This window comes from Lithobates pipiens, unplaced genomic scaffold, assembly GCF_037356315.1.
Source record: "Lithobates pipiens isolate NorthernLeopardFrog02 unplaced genomic scaffold, aLitPip1_a1.2 Scaffold_13, whole genome shotgun sequence".
NCBI lineage: Eukaryota > Metazoa > Chordata > Amphibia > Anura > Ranidae > Lithobates > Lithobates pipiens.
The window spans coordinates 490,222,769-490,246,630 of record NW_027507718.1 but is presented as its reverse complement, the minus strand read 5'-3'; the positions used below and the strand labels follow the sequence as shown (position 1 = coordinate 490,246,630).

The window sequence follows — 23,862 nt, the reverse complement described above, 5'->3', positions numbered from 1 at the left end:
CAGCCCTAATGTCAGCAGTGGGCTAGATCTTCAGAGGAGTTATACAAATAACAAAAATGCATAGGAATGGTCATTCCTAAGCAGACTGTATTTCCATGCAGACCACCCATATATGATGGTGAGTCTCCGTATTTGAAAGGACTGAAATGCAAATAAATAAATGAACGGAGAGGGCTGGGGACAGCGAGGCTGGGGAGGAAACTGGATGACGCTGACTGTCCTGCAGCCAGGAATTGAGGTGGGTTCTATATGACTTAATACACACTGCGAGAAGCTCACAGTGTGCAGTGAAATCAGAGTAAGGACATCGGAGTTCCTCCGCAGCACACAGGACCTTTAGATCTCTACAGGGGAACCAAATGCCACATGGGAAAATGGACCATTCAGAACAAGCTGAGGATCGGGGTTATCCTTTTCCTAGTGAACGAACGATGCTTTCTGAAGCAGGCAAGCGGTACTTACTTTCTGTGAAAGGCGTGTTTGCAGGGACATATACCCAGCTCATCTTTGGCCTTAAATTCCTCCAGGCAAACCGCACAAATCTAAGACAAATGAAGAAAATACAATCCATAAGAGATGAATATAAAAAGGTCAATATATCAATATAGGACAATCGCTTTGTGAGTCATACACAAATTATATTGATATCTAAACTCATATTTATATTTGTTTTTTGTTTTTCGATTTCAGTTTTCAAAAAAAGACTAGAAGTGAACCTTCTTAGACTGGGATCTCCAAACTTTTTAGTACAGGAGTCACATTTTATACTTTTTTTAAATATTAACGGGCAGGTATCAGTGTTATAAATTAACAATTCAAATTAAAATTTAGCAATCGGTATGCTATGATTCAGAAAAGAAAAAAAAAAAAACTTTAGTAAAGCAAAGCACATAAATTCCAAACTTCTGCCCCTCAGAGTGACCCCAAAGTCTACCTTTACATCAAGGTCCCCATCAAAGTCTCCATACACATCAGAGTCTCCGCTTACACATCAGGGTCTCCATCAGAGCCTCCGCTTACACATCAGGGTCTCCATCAGAACCTCCGCTTACACATCAGGGTCTCCATCAGAACCTCCGCTTACACATCAGGGTCTCCATCAGAACCTCCGCTTACACATCAGGGTCTCCATCAGAGCCTACGCTTACATCAGGGTCTCCATCAGAACCTCCACTTACACATCAGGGTCTCCATCAGAACCTCCGCTTACACATCAGGGTCTCCATCAGAACCTCTGCTTACACATCAGGGTCTCCATCAGAACCTCCGCTTACACATCAGGGTCTCCATCAGAGCCTCCGCTTACATCAGGGTCTCCATCAGAACCTCCGCTTACATCAGGGTCTCCATCAAAATCTCTGCTTACATCAGTGTCTCCATCAGAGCCTCCTCTTGCATCAGGGTCTCCATCAGAGCTTCTGCTTACATCAGTGTCTCCATCAGAGCCTCCTCTTACATCAGTGTCTCCATCAGAGCCTCCTCTTACATCAGGGTCTCCATCAGAGCCTCCTCTTACATCAGGGTCTCCATCAGAGCCTCCTCTTGCATCAGGGTCTCCATCAGAGCCTCCTCTTGCATCAGGGTCTCCATCAGAGCTTCTGCTTACATCAATGTCTCCATCAGAGCCTCTGCTTACATCAGTGTCTCCATCAGAGCCTCTGCTTACATCAGTGTCTCCATCAGAGCCTCTGCTTACATCAGTGTCTCCATCAGAGCCTCCTCTTACACCAGTGTCTCCATCAGAGCCTCCTCTTACATCAGGGTCTCCAACAGAGCCTCCACTTACATTAGGAGTGAGCCTCACTTTTCTTGGGGTTACCTGTCTTTGGGGACATCAGGGTCCCAATCAGAGTCTCCCCTTACACCAGGGTCCCTGTCAGAACATACGTTTAAAATGAAGGTCCTTGGAGTAAGTGTTCCTAGTCAGGCTGTATTTGCATACAGACCGCCCTAGATAATGCCCACATGTGATGTTGAGCCTCCATGATTGAAAGAACTGCAAGCCAATGAATGAAAAGGGGCAGGCCAGGGACAATCTAGGGTTAGAAGGTGCTGGGCGTCCTCCAACCAAGAAATTATAAGGGCTTTGACTTGCTGACGCTTCTAATGCACATTATGAGAAGCTCTCAGTGTGCAGTGAAATCAGAGTAAGCAACTTTAGTACAGGAGAGGAGTCGGTACAACTGTGCAAGACTGGAGGCTGGAGTTCAGCTTTATTAAATGTTTACATTTTAGATAAAATTTATATAGCTGGAATAAAGTAATACTTGGATGTATTTTCTTGGATCTACGAGTGATTAGATCATCTAAAGCTGCCTATACACAAAGGAGGGCAGTTGGCCCTGCAGATCGGGCTCCTTCCCATCAGAATGCATGTATTAATACATGTAGCATTGACATGCATTGTGTCTTTGAAAGACTACGCTTGAATTGACCTGAATGGCAATCCACAGGTCAGTGCACACAGAATGTAGCATGCAAGACTTATTCCAGCGGGCAGCAATGCAATGAACTGGTGGGAAAAGACTCTGCGAGGACAATGGACTTCCTGCTGTCCTGGCATTTCGCCTGCCCTTGAGAAAATGTATGACAAGGCATTGGTGGGAATGAGCCCTCACTGGCCATTGCGCCCCTATGTGTATCTGAATTATAACGGTTGGGGAAACACAATCCCAAATACGAGGACTGTACCAAAAGTAATGCAAAACTTTTTTTTATTAACCACTTCAGCTTCAGAAGGTTTACCCCATTCATGGTCAGGCCATCTTTTGCGATACAGCACTGCGTTATTTTAACTGACAATTGCGTGGTCATGCAACGCTGTACCCAAGTAAAATGTATGCTTTTTTTTCCTTCAAAAATAGAGCTTTCTCTTGGTGGTGTTTGATCACATCTGCGTTTTTTATTTTTTGCGCTATAAACAAAAAAGGACCAACAATTTTGAAAAAAAAAAAAAAGTTTTTACTTTCTGCTATAAAACATTCCCAATAAAAAAAAATCAAAAATCAAATTTCTTTATCAATTTAGGCCAATACGTTTTCTGCTCTAAAATCTACAAACTATGGTTTATTTTTTTTAGTAACGGTGGCGATTAATAATTGGTGGAGTAACTCTTCCTCTCTAGTAACCCCTCTATTTATTTTTAATTGCAGGTAAATAATGGATTCCAAGCAGAAGCAATGTGCTGTCATTGAGTTCTTGATGAAGGTGGGGTGCAGGCCATCCGACATCCACAGAAGGCTACAAAATGTTAACAGGGATGACACCACTGACAAGAGTCACCTAAAAAAAGACATTGTGCTTGTCAATGATGTCATCTCCATAAACATTCCATAGCCTTCTACAGCCTGCACCCTAAGAAAGGAGGAAGAAGGGGAGGAGGAGAGAGGAGGAAGAAGAAGGGGAGGAGGAAGAAGGGGAGGAGGAGGAGGAGGAAGAAGGGGAGGAGGAGGAGGAGGAAGAAGGGGAGGAGGAGGAGGAGGAGGAAGAAGGGGAGGAGGAGGAGGAGGGAGGGAGGAGAGAGGAGAGAGGAGGAAGTAGAAGAAGGCAAGGAGGAGGAAGGGAGAAGAAGAAGGCAAGGAGGAGGGAGGAGAGAGGAGGAGGAAGGAAGAAGGGGAGGAGAGAGGGGGAGGAAGGAAGAAGGGGAGGAGAGAGGGGGAGGAAGGAAGAAGGGGAGGAGAGAGGGGGAGGAGAGAAGAGGAAGAAGGGGAGGAGAGAGGAGGGAGAGGGGGAGGAGAGAAGAGGAGGAAGAAGGGGAGGAGAGAGGAGGAGGAGGAAGAAGGGGAGGAGAGAGGGGGAGGAGAGAAGAGGAGGAAGAAGGGGAGGAGAGAGGGGGAGGAGAGAAGAGGAGGAAGAAGGGGAGGAGAGAGGAGGAGGAGGAGGAAGAAGGGGAGGAGAGAGGAGGAGGAGGAAGAAGGGGAGGAGAGAGGAGGAGGAGGAAGAAGGGGAGGAGAGAGGAGGAGGAAGAAGGGGAGGAGGGAGGAGGAGGAAGAAGGGGAGGAGAGAGGAGGAAGGGGAAGAAGGGGAGGAGGGAGGAGGAGGAAGAAGGGGAGGAGAGAGGAGGAGGAAGAAGGGGAGGAGGAGGAGGAAGAAGAAGGGGAGGAGAGAGGAGGAGGAAGAAGGGGAGGAGAGAGGAGGAAGAAGGGGAGGAGAGAGGAGGAGGAAGAAGGGGAGGAGGAGGAAGAAGGGGAGGAGGAGGAAGAAGGGGAGGAGAGAGGAGGAGGAAGAAGAAAGGGAGGAGGAGGAAGAAGGGGAGGGGGGAGAAGGGAAGGAGGAAGAAGGAGAGGAGAGGAGGGAGGAGGAAGGAGGAAGGAGAAAAGGAGGAAGAAGGGGAGGAAGGAGGAGGAGGGAGGAGGGAGAAGGGAGAAGGGGGGAAGAGGAAGGAGGAGGACGAAGGAGGAGGAAGAGGAGGAGGAGGAAGGAAGATGTAGAGGAGGAAGGAAGATGTAGAGGAGGAAGGAAGATGTAGAGGAGGAAGGAAGATGTAGAGGAGAAGAAGAAAGCATAAGAAGAAAGCATAAGAAGAGGAGTTACTAGAGGAAGAATTACTATACCAACATGTGAAATTTGAACAACCTGTGTAAGGTAATAAAGAAAAGTTATGCCCACTTTTGCATTCGTTTTGGAAGAGTCCTCCTATTACATGCAGTGCCCTCAGTCTGTATGAAGAGGACGAGTGTGACGCCATAAAAATCGGAATTATTATTAGCAATAACAACATGGATTTGCACAGTGTCCAGAGTAGAGGAATGAAAAAAACAGATCGACAAGAGATGGAAGAAGGGAACAAAAGTCACAATCCCGAAACAAAGCAGAACTCTCCGCACTAGATTGCCCGCTGGGAGGACATTGTATGTGCTGTGAATGGCTCGGAGGCCCAAACAAAAACGATTGATGTACGAAGGCTCTCTGCCCGGTCAGGCACTTGTTCCTCACACTGTTGGACAGGTTCCTGGAAGCAATGGTTACAGCGCTGATCACTGGGCAGAATACTAGGTATGTGCGCAACTACCAGCCAAGATCTATTTTATCTATAAACAATCTACAAAGGGGCCGAGATGAATTAAATAAACCATTCGGCCGAAATGGATCAGAAGGCAAAAACCTTCTAGCTGTTAACACCGACCAAACCTTCTGTCATAAATATCCTGCCTGTCTGCAATTTAGTTTTTTCATTTTAATTCCACTTGCAGCGTCTTGAGGTAGAACAATAAGCTGTAATAGTTCTATTTGTCACTCCAGCTTGTTTCTGGTACATCCTCTTCTCTCCCAGGCTCAGGGCTGGGGACTGTCCTCACCTACAACGCAGGACTACTGGTTCTGCACCGTACATGATGACGTCAGAATGCAACTGCTGGACGGAGCATCAAAGTGAAGAGACTTCCAGGGACCAGTTTCACAATGTGGTGGAAACCCTGCCTGAGCAAGCAAGCATTTAAGAATTACACCCCTTCTCTACCCCTAGAAGACACAAGCATTTAACCCTTGCACTTTGGGGGGCCCTCCACTACAAGAGTCATCTTTTTCAAGATCCTGGAGAGGGGCTTTAAACGACAGAGGGTATAAAGCAGCCCATGGATATCAGATGGCAATCATCCAATCCAGCTCTTTGGAGGAACAGAGATCAACCAGGTCAGAAGGCCCTACCCCATTGCTACACTTCATCTACTAACTGTACAACTCTTAAGAACAATTATGTTAAGTCAGTTGGCTACCATAAAGTCACAGCAATCACATGGGCGTAAGTGCATGCCAAGTTCTCCTGAAGGTAAACAGTGACCAGGAGATGCCAATGACAACACGGACACTGAGCTGGGGGCCCCGAGTGCATGCGTTCATAGCACACTATATGCATATTTGTGACAGCTAGGGGTTAAAGCCCACCGCCTTGGTAGCAGATATATGGGTACGGTTGGCAGTAAGGGGCTAAAAAATAGCAAGTATGCAGATACAGTATAGTGACCTTCATATCATGTAAGCTCTCATGGACAGCTGGGTGTGCTGTTATTTACTGGTATTCTCTCCCTGGAAGTGTGAAGTTGTAAGGCCCCCTTCCCCCCCATTGAGGCAGATCTGTCTCTTGTCTGAGCTAAGGACTGATGACTGACACTCTATCAGGACAGTTTTACAGCCTGACACTCCTGTGCTCTGACAGGGAAAGAGTACAAGTAAATAATAAAAAAAAAAAAAAGTAATCCCAGTATAACAGCAATTCAACATTGCAGATTCGGGTTATGGTAGATGCCTAAGAAGTTATATTTTAGTCTATTCAGTTCATAGGAATCCCAGAACAAGTGTTAAAACATCAGCGATAATGAGGATACGCTTTTTCACTCACCTCATACAAATTCAACTCTTTTACTTTTTCTTTTAATATGACCTGAAAAATAGGAAAAGATGTACTTTTCATTATTACAGTTCTTAATATTTCATCATTGTACTATTCACACAGTTACAACAGGTATGAACACGGCGTCATTAGGGGAACCCACAGAACATGGGTACATGGGCCTACAGGGAATAGGAAAAAAAATAAAAAAGGTCTTACCTGTTTATAGGCATACAGCTCTTTCCGGGCCTGATGCCTTAACCTTTAAGAAAAAAGGGAAAAAAAAGACATCATCAGCGACATATCCAGCTTAAAAAAGACAAACAAAAAAAAAAAACAGGTCTGCAATTTGGGATTAAAGGGAAGCCATGTTCTATCATTATTGGATTACACACATTGTATTTATCAAAATTTATTTCTTATATTTTTACTTCCCTGCTGTTCCAGATTGCCCTTTTTAAATACAGATACAGCGTGTACCGGTATTTATAAAAAAAAAAATGCCTAGATGTCCATTGAAACAAATGTTCTCTATATTTTCTGCAGCTCCAATGTGTGAAAGCGGAAAATACTGCATTATGGCCACTAGATGGAGCTGAGGAAACCATTTCCTATGATAGTCATAACCATCTGGTGGCCATAATGCAGTATTTTCCTTATTTAGACGTTGGATCTGCAGAGAAAATAACCTGAGAACATTTGATTTTGCTCTATTCCTGGTCAACAAACAAGTACTTTTGATGGACAAACAGCTATGCAAATCTTTCATAGATGCACCCCAAAGTGTGCTAGTTTGGGATAGAGTGGCAAAGGATTAGGATCCCTTATCACTTAAGCTTTATTAAGAGCCCATTCACACCAGTCTCAATGGGCAGCACGGCTTAACACAGTACCAATATATAGACTAAGCAATTTGCCTTACGTCTTATGGCTTCAATTTACACCCATGTGCAGCACTGAAACAAAAAATAGTACATTCCAACATGCTGTAACACATTGCAATACACTGCCGCACATAGAATTAAATACAAGTTTAAAAACGCACAGTGCAGAGATCAGGAGTAAACTATGTGCAGTGTGTAGAGTTCAGGAGTGTGCTACGCACAGAGTGTGGAATTCAGGGGTGCGGTATTTACAGAGTGTAGAGTTCAGGAGTGTGTTACATACAGAGTGCAGAATTCAGGGGTGCGGTATGTACAAAGTGCAGAGTTCAGGAGTGTGTTACATAGAGTGCAGAATTCAGGGGTGCGGTATGTACAAAGTGCAGAGTTCAGGAGTGTGTTACATACAGAGCGCAGAATTCAGGGGTGCGGTATGTACAAAGTGCAGAGTTCAGGAGTGTGTTACATACAGAGCGCAGAATTCAGGGGTGCGGTAGGTACAGAGTGCAGAGTTCAGGAGTGTGTTACATACAGAGCGCAGAATTCAGGGGTGCGGTATGTACAAAGTGCAGAGTTCAGGAGTGTGTTACATACAGAGTGCAGAATTCAGGGGTGCGGTATGTACAAAGTGCAGAGTTCAGGAGTGTGTTACATACAGAGCGCAGAATTCAGGGGTGCGGTAGGTACAGAGTGCAGAGTTCAGGAGTGTGTTACATACAGAGCGCAGAATTCAGGGGTGCAGTAGGTAAAGAGTGTAGAGTTCAGGAGTGCGCTACATACAGAGTGCAGAATTCAGGAGTGTGTTACAAACAGCTCCCACCCCAACAGCTTCCTCACATCTCCACTCTCACTTACCTGGCTCAGCTCTATTACCCCCCACCCTCATAGGTAGCACTACAAAAGCTCTAGTACCTCTCTGTGCACGTTTCCCTGCCTCACCCTGTTCTCTCTCTCTCTCAGATTCTGGAGATATATCTCTGCCATGCCCCCATCTAAGCAAAGCTGTCCCTTGTAAACATAGAAGGCCTCTGTGTTTACAAGTGACAGTGGGGAGTGGGAGTGGAATGGAGTTCCACCAAATTCTGGCTGCAAAATTGGGTGCGAGGGCCCAACGACAAGGCCTGGAGGGACGGATTCGGCCCATGGGCCTTGTGTTTGACAAATGTGACCTAAGGACAGGAGCAAAAGACTGGAGTCCAAAGCAGTGGGTGGGGTTATATGAGGGTGCACTGAGAGGGCGTTCCCAGCAAAGCTTTTTGCCAGTGTCCAAACTCATGATTGATGACTACACATCTTGTAGAATTAAAGTGGAACTTCAGTCATGTTTTCATCTTTCTATCTATTAAATCTTCTCCCCTTGTTGTTTTAACTTTGGATAGTAAAACATTTTTTTTCTGCCAGTAAATCCCTTATATAGCCCACTTCCTGTTTCTCATCTGGAAAAAAGCCTAGGCTTGTGACATCATGCACTTCTCTCTCTCGTAACAGTTTGCCAGGATGGGGGTAGTCATAAGAGGGCCAATGAGAGCTACAGAGCTGGAGGTGTGCCTCTGTGAAAATCCAGGAAGTGAACTTTTAAGTAAAAACTTTTTTTTTTTGTCAGGAGATAGAACTCTCCAGCATCCACCAAACACTGGGTGGGTGTGGACTTTGGGTGGACTGATCCTTTTAGCCCTTGTACACACGATCGGAGATTCCGACGGAATGTGTCCTATTGGACCGTTTTGTCGGATAATCCGACTGTGTGTGGAATGCATCGGACTGTTTCTGTCGGAATATCCGCCGGACCCAATTTTCCAACTTGTTGGAAATATTTTCTGACAAACTGGTCCGATAGGACATACTCCGATCATGTGTAGAGAATTTTGATCGGACCAAGTGCCACGCATGCTCAGATCAAATTCCTACATCAAAGCTATTGGCTACTAGCGTGAACGTAGTCCCGTTGTAACGAAATAACGTCATCACGTTCTGAACGATCAGATTTTCCAACAACTTGGTCCGACCGTGTGTATACAACAGTTTCGGACACAATCCGTTGGACAAAATCCAATGGATTTGGTTGGCAGAATGTCCGACCGTGTGTACAAGGGCTAACAGTACATTGATCCTTTTAAAATGTTAGTTTCCTTTTAAATTGTCCCTGGTGAAGAAAGAAACCTCCGTTACAAGCGTCTGTATTCCTATGAATTCTTGTCATCTCATCGAGTTGGTAACGGGGAGCCACCAGGGAATGCGCTCAGTAATTGTCGGTGCCAATTATGGTTACTCCCAACGTCAAGCACACTGGAAACTAAGCCATAGCATGTTAGTAAATATTGGTAATCAATTAACTTCTGTATGAGAAGACGATCAATACAGGTCACATGTGGGTAATAAGGCTGTTGTAAGGTCATCCTCATCAGATGACAAGAGCGGCTGTGACTCCATGATAGACACCTAATAGGACAGATTACCACATCCTCCCCGAAGACAGCGGAGACTCATATTGATTCCCCATTCTGTCTAATCAGACACAGAGGTCAGACACATCCATGGTCATGATGAACTTCATAAACTCCCCGACAATAGTCCTCGTCATTACAAGACATGGTATTTATAGGAGCCACATTTCCTACAGCCCAGAAAATATATAAAAAGCACCCAATGACGTGTCAGTACTCTCCAGAAAAGACTATGCTAAATACTGAAAGTCTAGTCAGCATACAGTAACCCTTTCTCACCACCCGCCATCTTTTTATAACGTTCCAAACACCATGGGGCAGGAAAGATTGGCACATGACCACTTTAATTGGATGTCACCATGGTCACATGATTGGACGTCAGTCCAGTCAGCTACCAATCATTAGCAAGAGTTGACTTTCACAGCTGGAAGCACAGAAACATTGGCCGCACAGCTTCTAAGGTCCCTATCTCAACAAGACACTTTGGGGCTGGTTTAGTAAATCCGGGGAGTGCAAAATATGGTCCAGCTGTGCATGGTAGCCAATCAGCTTCTAACTTCAGCTTGTTCAATTCATTTTTGACAAAATACCTAGAAGCTGACACTTGTACGACTCCAAAGTTGCACTGACCTTGGACTGCAACTTTGGATGGTTGCAACTTGGATACGACTTTGGCTTTGCCCAGTGATAATGGACAGCTGTTACGTAGTAGGCAAGGTTGAAAAAAAGGCACAAGTTCATCAAGTCCAACCTGTTGCATTGCATAGCATTCAGGGATGACTTTCATGCAACCTCTGAGGGTTAACATTGAGGTCTATGGCCCTCAAGTTGCATGAAAGTCAGACCAAAGTAGTGCATGAACCACTTTGAAGTCCCTACAGATATATCAGTCTGGATGTCACACCACTTCCTCAAACTCAATCTATCCAAAACCAAACTTAGATTTTTTCCTCGCCCACGTGCCTCTTCCTTTGATCTCTCTGTCCAACTCAATGGCCCAACTATAAGCCCATCCCCGCATGCCAAGTTTCTAGGTGTAGTCCTGGACTCCAAACTCTCCTTTAAGCCCCACATCCAATCACTGCCCAAATCTTGCCGCCTCAACCTTCGCAGCAGCTCCAAAATACTCCCCTTTCTAACCAATGACACAACAAAGCTCTTAAAGAGGAAGTAAACCCTGATGGGTTTACTTCCTCTTTTTTTCCCTGCAAAGGTAAAGCATAATGGACTACTGTGCATCGCATAGTAGCTCATTATGTGTCACTTACCTGACACAGGAGCCAGCGAATTCGCCGCTGTCCCCTGTAGTCCGCCGCATCCATGTTGCTGGTGGCGTCTCGCAGCTCCGACGAATCACAGCGGCGAAGCCGCGATGACGTCACTCCCGCGCATGCGCACGGGAGTCGCGTCTCGCAGTTCCGCCGCTGCCACTCGGCGAAGCCGAGATGATGGCACTCCCGCGCATGCGCACGGGAGTCGACAAATTAGGCAAATCCATTCTTGGATTTTCCGCATTTAGTGCGCCTGCGCGCCGCTGTCTACGGCGCATGCGCCGTAGACAGCGGTGCCCATTTTCGGGCAAATATCTCCTAAACCATATAGGTTTAGGAGATATTGCTTGGACCTACAGGTAAGCCTTAATCTAGGCTTACCTGTAGGTCCAAGTGGTTTGGAAGGGTTTACTTCCTCTTTAATTCACTCCCTGGTCATCTATCGCCTCGACGCAACTCTCTACTCACTGGATTACCTCCACATAGTCTATCACCCCTTCAGTCCACCATGAATGCTGCTGCCAGACTCATTCACCTTATCGATCGCTCTGTATCTGCTACTCTCTGTCAATCCCTCCACTGGCTTCCACTCACCCAACAAATTACATTTAAAATACTAACTACTTACAAAGCCACCCACAACTCTGCCCCCAACTACATCACTAACCTAGTCTCAAAATACCAACCTAGTCGTTCTCTTCGTTCTTCTCAAGACCTCCTGCTCTCTAGCTCCCTTGTCCCCTCCTCCCATGCTCGCCCCCAGGACTTTCCCAGAGCCTCTCCATTCCTATGGAACTCCTTACCCCAATCTGTTCGATTATCTCTCACTCGATTAGCATTTAGACGATCCCTATAAACCCTCCTCTTCAGAGAAGCCTATATTACCCACACCTAACAACTCTATTTTAATTTCCTCCATAAGCTCACGCCCCACAATTATTACCTTTTTTTTTCTGTTGACCATCCCTTCTACATTGTAAGCTCTAATGAGCTGGGCCCTCGGATTCCTCCTGTATTGAATTGTATTGTAACTGTACTGTCTGCCCTCATGTTGTAAAGCGCTGCGCAAACTGTAGGCACTATATAAATCCTGACTAATAATAATAACTACAACTTTAAGTTGTGCATATATGAATGGTTATCATTGGAAAACATAGGGAACGACTTGTCATGGGACTTTGATGTCCAAGTGTGATCAAGTATGGTAAATCTAAAAATAATTGGAAAGTGTGCATCCAACTTTAGACAAGAGCCAATTAACCTACCAACATATCTTTGGAGTGTGTGTGGGGGGGGGGGGGGGGGGGGGGGATTGGAGTGCCCAGGGGAAGCCCATACAAGCCCAGAGAGAACATGCAAACTCCATGCAGAGAGTGCTGCAAGGCAGACGTGCTAACCAAAAAAAGGCACTTGATTTTAAAAAGCCCTTATTATTTGATGATACAATAATGATTACAGAGCCTGAAGCCTGGCTGGAGTTCATGTTTAAGCTCAGAATTATCCAGTTTGCAATCTGCACGTCAGCTGAAAAGCCCGACCCCCCCCCCCCCCCCATGGTGCTCAGGTTGGATTCTTCTAGAAATGCATTGTCTGCTGTCTCTTTAAACAGACGAGAATCTCTCGCTGACCTGTACATAATGTAAATCCCTGGGGGCCAAAGTAACACACACATCAAATATTGACACAATGACGCCAGCTACACACCCCCCGGCGTTCACTTTCTGTTTTTTTGCAGCATGTTTATTTTCTTACCGCCCCAGAACAACAAAGCACCCAACATCTTGAAAGAAAAAAGAAACGGATCCCAAACATATTATCCCGCTGTGAAATCAGCATGCGGTCTGTGAAATATGCAGACTACGGGAAATTCTGGTTGCTGGAAGATTATCCCCCGCTCTCTACAGCTGCTCTACCTACAAGCTGCAGGCCGATTTGGATGGTAAATATAGAGGAGTCTGAGTGGGCTGTCACTGAGTATACTGGCAGTCATCGGTGATTGGCGTATTTATAAGGCCCCTTTGCGATGAAGCGGATCCGCTCCCGGTAATAGCACGAGAATCCAGCAGGCTGGTTGCACCCAAACTGGTCGATCTATCAACATGGTACCTTCAGCCTACCCAATAACAGTTCAAATCCCGGCCGCTTCAAACATTTGAACCATCTCTGGCTGGTCTTAGCCACTGTGCTGCCTACTGATCAGTGCTGCTGGCTATAGCTGGCAGAACTGATCCTTTAGGAAAAACCCAATGGGGTGGTTGTACAGCAGCTGAAAGATCAATTGCCCTCTTGTACATGAATATTTACGGACTGTACACAGAAACAAGGTAATACATTTTATTTGAAAAAGTACACTTGCCACTTTCTTCATGAACTTTAAAGTTAAACTCCAGAAAAAAACGGCAAAATACTGCAGGGAGCACATTCACCACCCAAATATATTTCTGTCCATCCAGACCTGAGGATTATTTTGCTCTGCTACACAGCATAGAACTTTCTGGGCAGGGCAGGAGACCTGTTGTTTTTTTTTTTTTTAAGTTACAGTTTAGTAATGCCCTGTACACACGGTTGGAAATTCCGACAGAAAAGGTCCGATCGGATTATATTGTCAGAAAATCCTAACGTGTGTGGCTCTATCGGACTTTATCCGTCGGAGCAGGATCTCAAAAAATCCGATCCGACTTTTTCCGATCATTTGTAGAGAATTCCGATCGGACAAAGTGCCACGCATGCTCAGATAAAATTACGAGACCAAAGCTATTGGCTACTAGTCTCAATGTAGTCCCGTCATAACGAATGAACGTCATCACGTTCCGAACTATCAGATTTTCCGACAACTTTGTCTGACCGTGTGTATGGAACACCAGTTTAGGACAAAATCAGTCGGGAAAAAATCCGATGGATTTTGTGGTCAGCATGTCCGACCGTGTGTACAAGGCATAACACTTATAAGGTCTTGTTCCTTCCTACAGCCTGTGACTGGACACGTGAAAGGAGAAGCAGCACAGCGATGAGCTGTCATTCTACCTCTCCTCTCCTCTCCATTCTCATAGACCTGCATGCAAAAGTCCATCAGCACAAGCCCTTTAGCTGTTCAAATGTGCAGACGCTAAAAAAAAAAAAAAAAAAAAATAAAAAAGGGGAGAGGCTGCAACTTCCTTTTTATATATATATAAAAAGTTACTTGTAATATTTAATTATACACATAAAAAGGGCATTGTAGAGACGCCGGGTTGTCTGCGTGCGATTATTGGACGCCAGTGAGTCACCAAGCAAAACCTCCTCAGCTCAAACTACACAAAGTCTGGAAGTGGCATAACAATAGCCATAGCAGCCTACACAGCAGTTATAGGGCCTGGGGTGGGGTGGGGCATTAAGGGGGTTGTTATAGTGGTACTAAATGCAAAATGAAAACTTACATATACGTCTTATACAGAGGACAGGGCAGTTTTCTGTAAATTTAGAGTTAAAAGTTAATTCCTTGCACTGTTGTCCTTCTCTTTCCTGATGTCTGTCCACACAGCACAAGGAATTTAACAAGACACGTGGCCACTCATTAAAATTAGAAGAAAAGAGGTTTAGCCTTAAACTACGTAGAGGGTTCTTTACTGTAAGAGCAGCAAGGATGGGGAATTCCCTTCCACATGCGGTGGTCTCAGCGGGGAGCATCAATAGTTTCAAGAAACTATTAGATAAGCACCTGAATGACCACAACACACAGGGATATACAATGTAATACTGACATATAATCACATACATGGGTTGGACATGATGGACTTGTGTCTTTTCAACCTCACCTACTATGTAACTATGTAACTATATAGCATTGGTCCTTAGTAATATAGACCTACTTAAAAGGATGAATCCACCTTAACCACTTGCCGCCCGCCCTATTACAAATTGACGGCGGCAAAGTGGTTTCATAATCCTAACCGGACGTCATATGACGTGATTAGGATTATGAGCCGCTGCGCGCCCCCGGGGGCGTGCATCGCGCCGATCTTTGTTGCGGGGTGTCAGTCTGACACCCGGCAACTACGATCTCGGTAAAGAGTCTCCGACGGAGACTCTTTACCATGTGATCAGCCGTGTCCAATCACGGCTGATCACAGTGTAAATGGGAAGAGCCGGTGATCGGCTTTCCCTCACTCGCGTCTGTCAGACGCGAGTAGAGGAGAGCCGATCGGCTGCTCCTCTGACGGGGGGGGTCTGTGCTGATCGATTATCAGCACAGCCCCCCCGAGGATGCCCACACTGGACCACCAGGGACACCACCAAACCACCAGGGAAAAGGTAATAAAAATCCATAATCCTCCCTAGACCACCAGGGTGCCAGTCAGCACAATGGGTGCCAATCAGTGCCCATAATGGATGCCAATCAGTGGCCACAATGGGCATCACTGATTGGCATGCATTATTGTTTGGCACTGATTGGCATCCATTACTATAACACCGATGCCGCCTATGAGTGCCCACCTGTGCCGCCTATGAGTGCCCACCTGTGCCGCCTGAGTGCCCACCTGTGCCGCCTATGAGTGCCCACCTGTGCCGCCTATGAGTGCCCACCTGTGCCGCCTATCCATGCCCACCTGTGCCGCCTATCTATGCCCACCTGTGCCGCCTATCCATGCCCACCTGTGCCGCCCATCCGTGCCGCCCATCTGTGCCAGCTATCAGTGCCAATTTGTGCCACCTATCAGCGTCCGTCCGTGTCGCCCATCCGTGTCGCCCATCCGTGTCGCCCATCAGTGCCGCCTATCAGTGCCACTACATTGGTGCCACATTGGTGCCCATCAGTGCCACCTTATCACTGCCCATCAGTGTAGCCCCATCAGTGCCCATCAGTGAAGGAGAAAACGTACTTATTTACAAAGTTTTGAAACTGAAACAAAAAAAAACATTATTTTTTTCAAAATTTTCGGTATTTTTTTATTTGTAGCGCAAAAAATAAAAACCGCAGAGGTGATCAAATACCACCAAAAGAAAGCTCTATTTGTGGGAAAAAAATGATAAAAATTTCATTTGGGTACAGTGTAGCATGACCGCGCAATTGTCATTCAAAGTGCGACAGCGCTGAAAGCTCAAAATTGGTCTGGGCAGGAAGGTGTTTAAGTGCCCTGTATTGAAGTGGTTAAAGAGAAAGTAAAAAAAAAAAAAAACCCTGCAAGGCAAAGGCATAATGAGCTAGTATGCATAGCATACTAGCTCATTATGAATAACTTAACTGAGAACAAAGCCCCCGAAGCGGTCCTCCGTCTTCCTCTTCGCCGCTGCCATGGATCCCGGAGCGACTTCCGGGTCTCGCGGCTCCGGCGCTGTGATTTGCCGGAGCCGCGATGACATCACTCCCGCACATGTGCACGGGAGCCGACACTCGCGGCATATCGCCGCGATCTGCCCAGTGCGCCTGCTCGCCGCTGTCCTTAATCTAGGCTTACCTGTAGGTCAAAGTGGTTTGTAAGGGTTTACAACCACTTTAACACTAAAATCTCTACATCTACAGACATCCATCATCTAATACTAACCTCTCTAGCGTTGTAAAGAAGAAATCAGTATACATACCTTTTCTGAAGCCAATCCAACCCGACCCGACACTAAGCTGTCAGCCATGGCTTCAATGTGTAGGCGGGTGCAGAAGAGGTGGCCGACAACGGAAACCCCATAGTAAGTCTACGGGTGACATCACTTCCCATTCATTTCACAGCCATTGTTGGCTGCCTTCTCTGCAGAGCTTCCGTCACCGGATCGTCTTCAGAAAAGGTATATACCGTAAAACCTTGGATTGCGAACATAATTTGTTCCAGAAACATGCTTGTAATCCAAAGCACTTGTATATCAAAGCGAATTTCCCCATAAAAAATAATGGAAGCTCAAATGATTTGTTCCACAACCATTTATTCATAAGTCCTTCAGTTTATAGTCCATATAAAAAGATTAGAGCAATGTGACCAGGTTGTGTAACCATAAAATGTCCATCCACAAATGGAAGCCTCCACAAGGGGATTAGAAGCAAAATCCAGCAGGAGCTCCAGAGTATAAAAGAGAAGAGGGGCGCCTCTAATGCCCCGTACACACGAGAGGGATTAAGTCTGACAGACCTCCAAAGGAGTTCCGCCGGAGTTCCGACGGAGTTCTGGCGGACTTTTCGACCGAACGAACTTGACCACACACCATCACACCAAACTCCGACGGAGTCGAACGTGATGACGTACGACTGGATTCGACGTAGGAAGTTCATAGACAGTAGCCAATAGCTGCCCTAGCGTCGGTTTTAGTCCGTCGGAGTAGCACACACACGAGCGAATTTTTCGAAGGGGACCGGGTCCGGCGGAGTTCCGTCGGGAAAATTTGAAGCATGCTTCATTTCCAAAGTCCGTCAGACTTTTGCGAAGCTAAAGTCCGTTGCAGCCCACACACGATCGGATAGTCTGACGGACTCGGTCTGACGGACTTTGGATGTTGAAAAGTCCGCTCGTGTGTACGGGGCTTAAGTGTAGCAATATGGTTACATTTCACGAAGGTACAACATTTAGCAACTCACATGGTAGATGATTATAGAGGCACATCTAAGTATGCAGGCATCCGGGGTAAAGCTGCCCACATAGACCATCCTCCACACTGCCGGCTCTCACTGCTGTCATTCTGCAATCGTGACCAGGAAGACTACCCTGCAGTAGCGCGATTGAAGCGCTTGTGGAAGGGACGACGTTAATGGTGGTGAAGAGGATGGACTATGTGGACAGCTTTACCCCGGATGCCTGCATACTTAGATGTGCCTCTTTTAATCATCAACCATGTGAGTTGCTAAATGTTGTACCTTCATTTAATGTAACCATATTGCTACACTTAGAGGCGCCTCTCTTCTCTTTTATTCTCTGTTGTGAGATGACGCTACTTGTATATCAAGACATCGCTTGTTTATCAAGTCAAAGTGTATTTAAAAATGTTATTGGTCTTGCAAAATGCTCTCAAACCAAGGTTCTACTGTATACCGGTTTCTTCTTTACAGAACTACCGGTAGATAGGTTAGTGTTAGATTGTGGATGTCTGTAGATGTAGAGATTTTAGTGTTCAGGGTGGACTTATCCTTTGAAGTAGAAGTTTCATCAAATCCTAACCTAAAGCCTGCTTCCACACCTATTTTATGGCAGGCCAAATACTGAATGATTTTAATTTCCTGCAGCTCAATTCCCCCATTAACAGAGTCCGCGTTGTCGGGGGAATCCCTCCTGCTGAGCCATTGCTTCCTTGCTATGACAGCCGCCAGCAATAATCACATTTAAAATGGGCCGGTTGTACCCAAGCTGATTGATCGATTAACTTGGGTACAATCAGCCTGCCCACACATGAACCGGTCAAGGTTTGAACCATCTATGGCCAGCTTAAAGAGGAAGTAAACCCTGATGGGTTTACTTCCTCTGTCTCCTTGCAAAGGCAAAGCATAATGGACTACTATGCATCACATAGTAGCCCATTATGTGTCACTTACCTGACACAGGAGCCAGCGATGTCACCTCTGTCCCCTGTAGTACGGAGCATCCATCTTCTTCCGGGTATCGCTGCTCCAGCCACTCACAGCACCGGAGCAGCGATGACGTCACTCCCGCGCATGCGCACGGAAGCCGCCACTAACAGCATATCACCGTTAGCAGGGGCATGCCCAGTGCGCATGCGCCATAGACAGCGGTGCCTGTCTTTTTGTAAATATCTCCTAAACCGTGTAGGTTTAGGAGATATTTCTTGGACCTACAGGTAAGCCTTAATCTAGGCTTACCTGTACGTCAAAGTGGTTTGTAAGGGTTTACAACCACTTTAAGTCCTATACTAACAATCCTGTAAAGGAAAGATGTGTATACTTACCTATTCCCTGGGTGCTCAGGTCCGGTCACTTGATCTCCCCAGTGGCTGGCTTCAGCGAAGAGGAGAGATTGCCAACAACGGCTGCAATGTCTATGCAGTGATGTCACCTGTAGGCTTTCTATGGGGCAGCCATTGTTGGCTGACTCTTCTCTCCCCTGAAGCCGGTGCTGGGAGCCAATCATGTGACCAGACCGGAGTACCCTCAGAATAGGTACAGTAAGTATAGACATTTCTCCTTTACAGGGTAGTTAGTATAGGGCTTAAGCTGACCATAGACGGTTCATGTATGGACAGGCTTAATGTACTCAAGTTGATTGATCGATCAACTTTGGTACAACCAGCCTGTTGGATTTCACATGTGATTATTGCTAGCAGCTGTCACAGCAAGGAAGCAATGGCTCAGCAGGAGGGATTCCCCCATCAACGCTGACTGTTGATGGGGAATTGAGCGATTTTCTTTTGTTGCAGGAAAGAAAATTACTCCATCTATGGCCAGCCTTAGAACGGGTGCAGGAGCAGTCTTAAAGTGATAAAGTCTTTTTTGTTTTGTTTTGTTTTTTAAAACAACAAACATGTTATACTTACCTGCTCTGTGTACTCGGTTTTGCACAGAGGAGCCTAGATCTTCCTCTTCTCAAGTCCCTCGCCGCGCACTCCTGGCTTCTCCCCCCCGTCGAGTGCACCTGAGCCGAGCCGCAGCTCTGCATATCTATTCAGAGACGGAGCTGCCATCCAGGCCACGCCGCCTCTCTCTCCTCATTGGCTAATCAACTTTAAATTCACAGCAGTGGGACCCAATGGTGGTAGCCAATCAGGAGGGAGAGTAACAGACGGCCAAGACACTCATGCACATCGCTGGATTGAGAGGGGGCTCAGGTAAGTATTGGGGGGGCTGCTGCACACAGGTTTTTTTTATCTTAATGTATGTGCATTAAGATAAAAAAAAGCTTCTGCCTTTAGAATAACTTTAAACTTACTATTTAATTAGAATTCGTCTTTAAAGTGTTAATAAACCCACAACAGTAAAATCCGTCTTTATATGCAGTAACGCATGCTTGTTATAATCACTGTGGAACCTAAGGGGTTACTCCTCTGCATTGTTTAAAAAGGCTGTGTGAACCTGTCTTCTCTGATCCTCCCCTTCTTCCACTGTACCCTGATAATTTCCTGATAACACAGAGTCTATGGAGTCAGGCTGCACATGCTCAGTTTGCTGTGTATTGCTAGAAAGGTTTTTTCTTTTCTTGGGAGGGTGCATGTGATCAGCACAGGGCCAATTAGCACTGTCCATACAGAGGGTCAGGAGTATTGCAGTCTCATAGGACAGTCAGAAAACTCCTCCTACAAGCGTTACAGATGCTTGGCAGGACACGGATAGAAGTCACAAGACTGCTATATACTGCTGATAAGAAAAGATATTTAGCAGTTTATATATACTAAAATAATTGCATTTCCATGTTCTGTCTACTGTGGGAGACCAGGTATAGTGAATGCAGGGTCCTGGGTTTAGTGACACTTTAAGCATGTCTATACCAGGGATATGCAATTAGCGGACCTCCAGCTATTGCAGAACTACAATTCCCATGAGGCATAGCAAGACTCTGGACAGCCACAAGCATGACACCCAGAGGCAGAAGCGTGATGGGACTTGTAGTTTTGCAACAGCTGGAGGTCCACTAATTGCATATCCCTGGTCTATACCAAGGATAGATAGCAAGATAGCAGTCAGTACAGGGTAATTTGAATAGGCTTAGAATGGGGTGGGGGCAGGGTTATTTTGGACAGTATTTGACTGTGACTGGACTTCTACTTTCAGACCAATCATGGCTGCTGGAAGGACCCCCATCAAAATTTTGCTATGGAGCCCTGTGATCTGTAGGTATGCCCCTGGAACCGGTGATCTCTGCTACAAGAGTTCACCTCCAAGCAGTCATTGTGCAGATTTATCAAATACAATTCCTTGGATTTATCCTTGGCTTTGTTTGTATCTTATGTGCCCTCCAATGCTACTTACTGTAATGGCCAGCTATAGGCGGGGGCAGTGGTCCCCTTTTTTGTATCACTGTGTATTGGTCAGGCAACGCACTGACACCTTCGCAGCCATTGAGCTATATGCTGGGTGCTCAGTGTGCTCCTGTACCTTTTAGAAAGGGTAGGAATCCTCTTCAGACCATCTGCCGTCTACCTATCCATAAGAATGCATGTGCCTCCACCGTGGGGTCACTCATTAGTCAGCGACAGGGACTACAGATACCAGGGTGCCTTGGCCAGGCTCTGTAGCTTAAGCATGCATTTGCAAATGTGTGCAGACTAAACCCCTGTTTTTAAACGCATACTGTTAGACAGGTTGATTGTCTGTGGGCTGGTCGGTAAGTAAGCTTGGTTTTTTTCCTTAGATTTATCCATGGCTTTGTTTGTATCTTATGTGCCCTCCAATGCTGCTTACTGTAATGGCCAGCTATAAGTGGGGCAGCGGTCCACTTTTTTGTATTATTTTACTGTGACTGGACTTCTACTTTGAGATCAATGGCGGCCGCTGGAAGGTCCCCCATCAAAATTTTGCTATGGAGCCCTGTGATCTGTAGGTATGCCCCTGGAACCGGTGATCTCTGCTAGAAGAGTTCTCCTCCAAGCAGTCATTCTGCAGATATATCAATTGCACTTTCTGACATAAAGGGGCTGATTTACTAAAACTGGAGAGTGCATAAATCACCTGCAGCTCTGCATTGTAACCAATTAGCTTCTAACTTTAGGCTTGTTCAATTAAAGTGGGGTTCCACCCTAAAGTGGAACTTCCGCTCATCGGAACCCTCCCCCCCCATCCAGTGTCACAGTTGGCACCTTTCAAGGGGGTGCAGATACCTGTCTAAGACAGGCATTTGCACCCACTTCCAGGCATAGACTCCCACGGGAGTCTATGCCTCTTCCTGTCCCACCACGCTGTCTGCTGAGACACACACGGGTCCCAGAGACAGCGCGGACCATTCCTATTGCGTTGCGCGACTCGCGCATGCGCAGTAGGGAACTGAAGCCGCAACGCTTCACTTCCTGATTCCCTCACAGAGAATGGCAGCGGCAGCAGCCGAGCGATCGATCGGCCTCGGCTGCCGACATCGCTGGACCCTAGGACAGGTGAGTGTCCATTTATTAAAAGTCAGCAGCTGTAGTATTTATAGCTGTTGGCTTTTAATATTTTTTTTTTTCCAGTGGACTCCCTCTGCTTTAAAAAAAAAAAAAAAAACTGGAAGCTGATTGGTTTCTATGTATAGCTGCACCAGATTTTACCCTCTCCAGTTTTCATAAATCCACCCCACAGACTGCAGTAATAATAGACATCTACATCTACATCCGTATCTATAAAACAACATATATTTGTATCCATTCTAGATACAAATATCTAGAATAGACATCTACATTTCTGTTATCTATGATACTTTGCTTTCTGGCAAACGCTGAATATGACAGACTACTGATGTAGGCCTGGAAAGGGCTTGTCCGCACCTCCAGTGCCAGTCTATGTTGCACAATGTAGGACAGACCAAAAATAAATAAATTGGGGGACAACAATTCAGTCGCACAGCGAGGAAGTACTAAACAGGAGCAATGAGACCGCTTTACAAGACACATTTACTATAATATTGAACTTGGTTTCATACGTTCTTCCCTTGTTTGCTCTAGTAGCACTAAAAATAAAACCTGCCCCTAACCACGCTTTAAATAAACGTCTGTTTAGAATGAAAGTGGAGGAATTCAAACAGCAAAAAAGCAAAAAATGAAAAAAAAAAAAAACAACGCCTTGTAGCGTTGTAGGGTGTCAATGATCCCTAAGAGATAAGCAGGCTTTGTCTGAGACATACCGGATTAGATAGCAGCAGAAGAGCAGGCTCAGGATGAAGACGAATATCGCCGTGCCAAACACCACAATGTAGATGTTGAGGGGGAGGTTCTGGAACCCAATATTAGGCATTCTGAAGCTGTAGTGCTGGAAGTCTGGGCTCATGGATTGGCTGAAAAAGAAAACCGATACATTAATATAAATATAGCACATATTTCTCAGTAAAAATACAAGTCCCTTAACATTACCCATATAAATCAATGCTTTGTGACGCACTGCCATCATGCCTCTTCCACCAGCTTAACATGTACCCATCATTAAAATAGAATACCAATAGATTACATATCAGCATTACCAGATCCCATTATTATTTTAGTTAAAAGGCCGTTTGCTGGATAGGTATAAAGTGCTTCTTCTAAGCTCTCCCGTCTGAGCTGAAGCCCAGACAATGATCATGATTGCTACTTAACATAAGAATTGTGGGTGTTCCGTTAGAGCCTACAGAAGTCCATCCCATGCCTACTACCATGACCACATTGTGATCTTTGGTGCATCTTAAAACTTGGAGCCTTACTTTTTCTATGGCTCCATGCCTCAAAGGCATATTAGAGCTGCATTGGCCACTCAGTTGGGTGTTTCCAGGGTGTGCTGTATGTGTATGAGACTGCAGTTGCTACTTAACATGAGAATAGTAGGTGTTCCGTTAGAGCCTACAGAAGTCCATCCCATGCCTGCTACCATGACCACAGTGCAATCTTTGGTGCATCTTAAACCTTGGAGTCTTACTTTTTCTAAGGCTCCATGCCTCAAAGACATACACAAGCTGCATTAGCCACTCTGTGGAGTGATTCCGGGGCGTGCCATAGAAGTATTGCAGTTGGGATTTTAGGACTCATGTGCCAATTTAGACAAGAGGCGATTAACCTTCCAGCAAGTCTTTGGAGTGTGGACGGAAACCAGAGAACCTAAGTGCTAACCACAGACACTGGGTGCTGCCTACAGAAAGCCTATATTTACAATTAGACAGACCCTCTATGGTGTTCTTGCAGTGAGGTTTAGAAGATTAGAAAGACCATTCCTGTTGCAGAATAAGTAAGCAGGAAATGGGGTTGAATCTGTAATGAACAAACATGTTCTACAATGTGGACATACCTAAAAAAGAAAAAAATCTGCATCTTCTCACTGTGGCCACCTAAGGTTTTAAGGGTTTCCTGTAAGAAACCACTTGATCTTCCCTTGAAAGGTT

The 23,862-nt window shown here is 45.7% G+C and overlaps 1 protein-coding gene across 3 annotated transcripts in view; it reads right to left on the bottom strand.

The window, feature by feature from the left end:
- The window catches only part of RNF24 (ring finger protein 24), a 155,569-nt gene that overhangs the window by 5,906 nt on the left and 125,801 nt on the right, over positions 1-23,862 (bottom strand). For all 3 annotated transcript variants that reach the window (XM_077478010.1, XM_077478009.1, XM_077478008.1), the window contains exons 2-5: positions 22,639-22,788; positions 6,548-6,590; positions 6,338-6,379; positions 463-542 (exon numbers count right to left, since the gene is read on the bottom strand). In XM_077478010.1, the coding sequence (XP_077334136.1) occupies positions 463-542; positions 6,338-6,379; positions 6,548-6,590; positions 22,639-22,781 (308 nt within the window). In that variant the 5' untranslated portion in view covers positions 22,782-22,788. The remainder of the gene's footprint in view (positions 1-462; positions 543-6,337; positions 6,380-6,547; positions 6,591-22,638; positions 22,789-23,862) is intronic.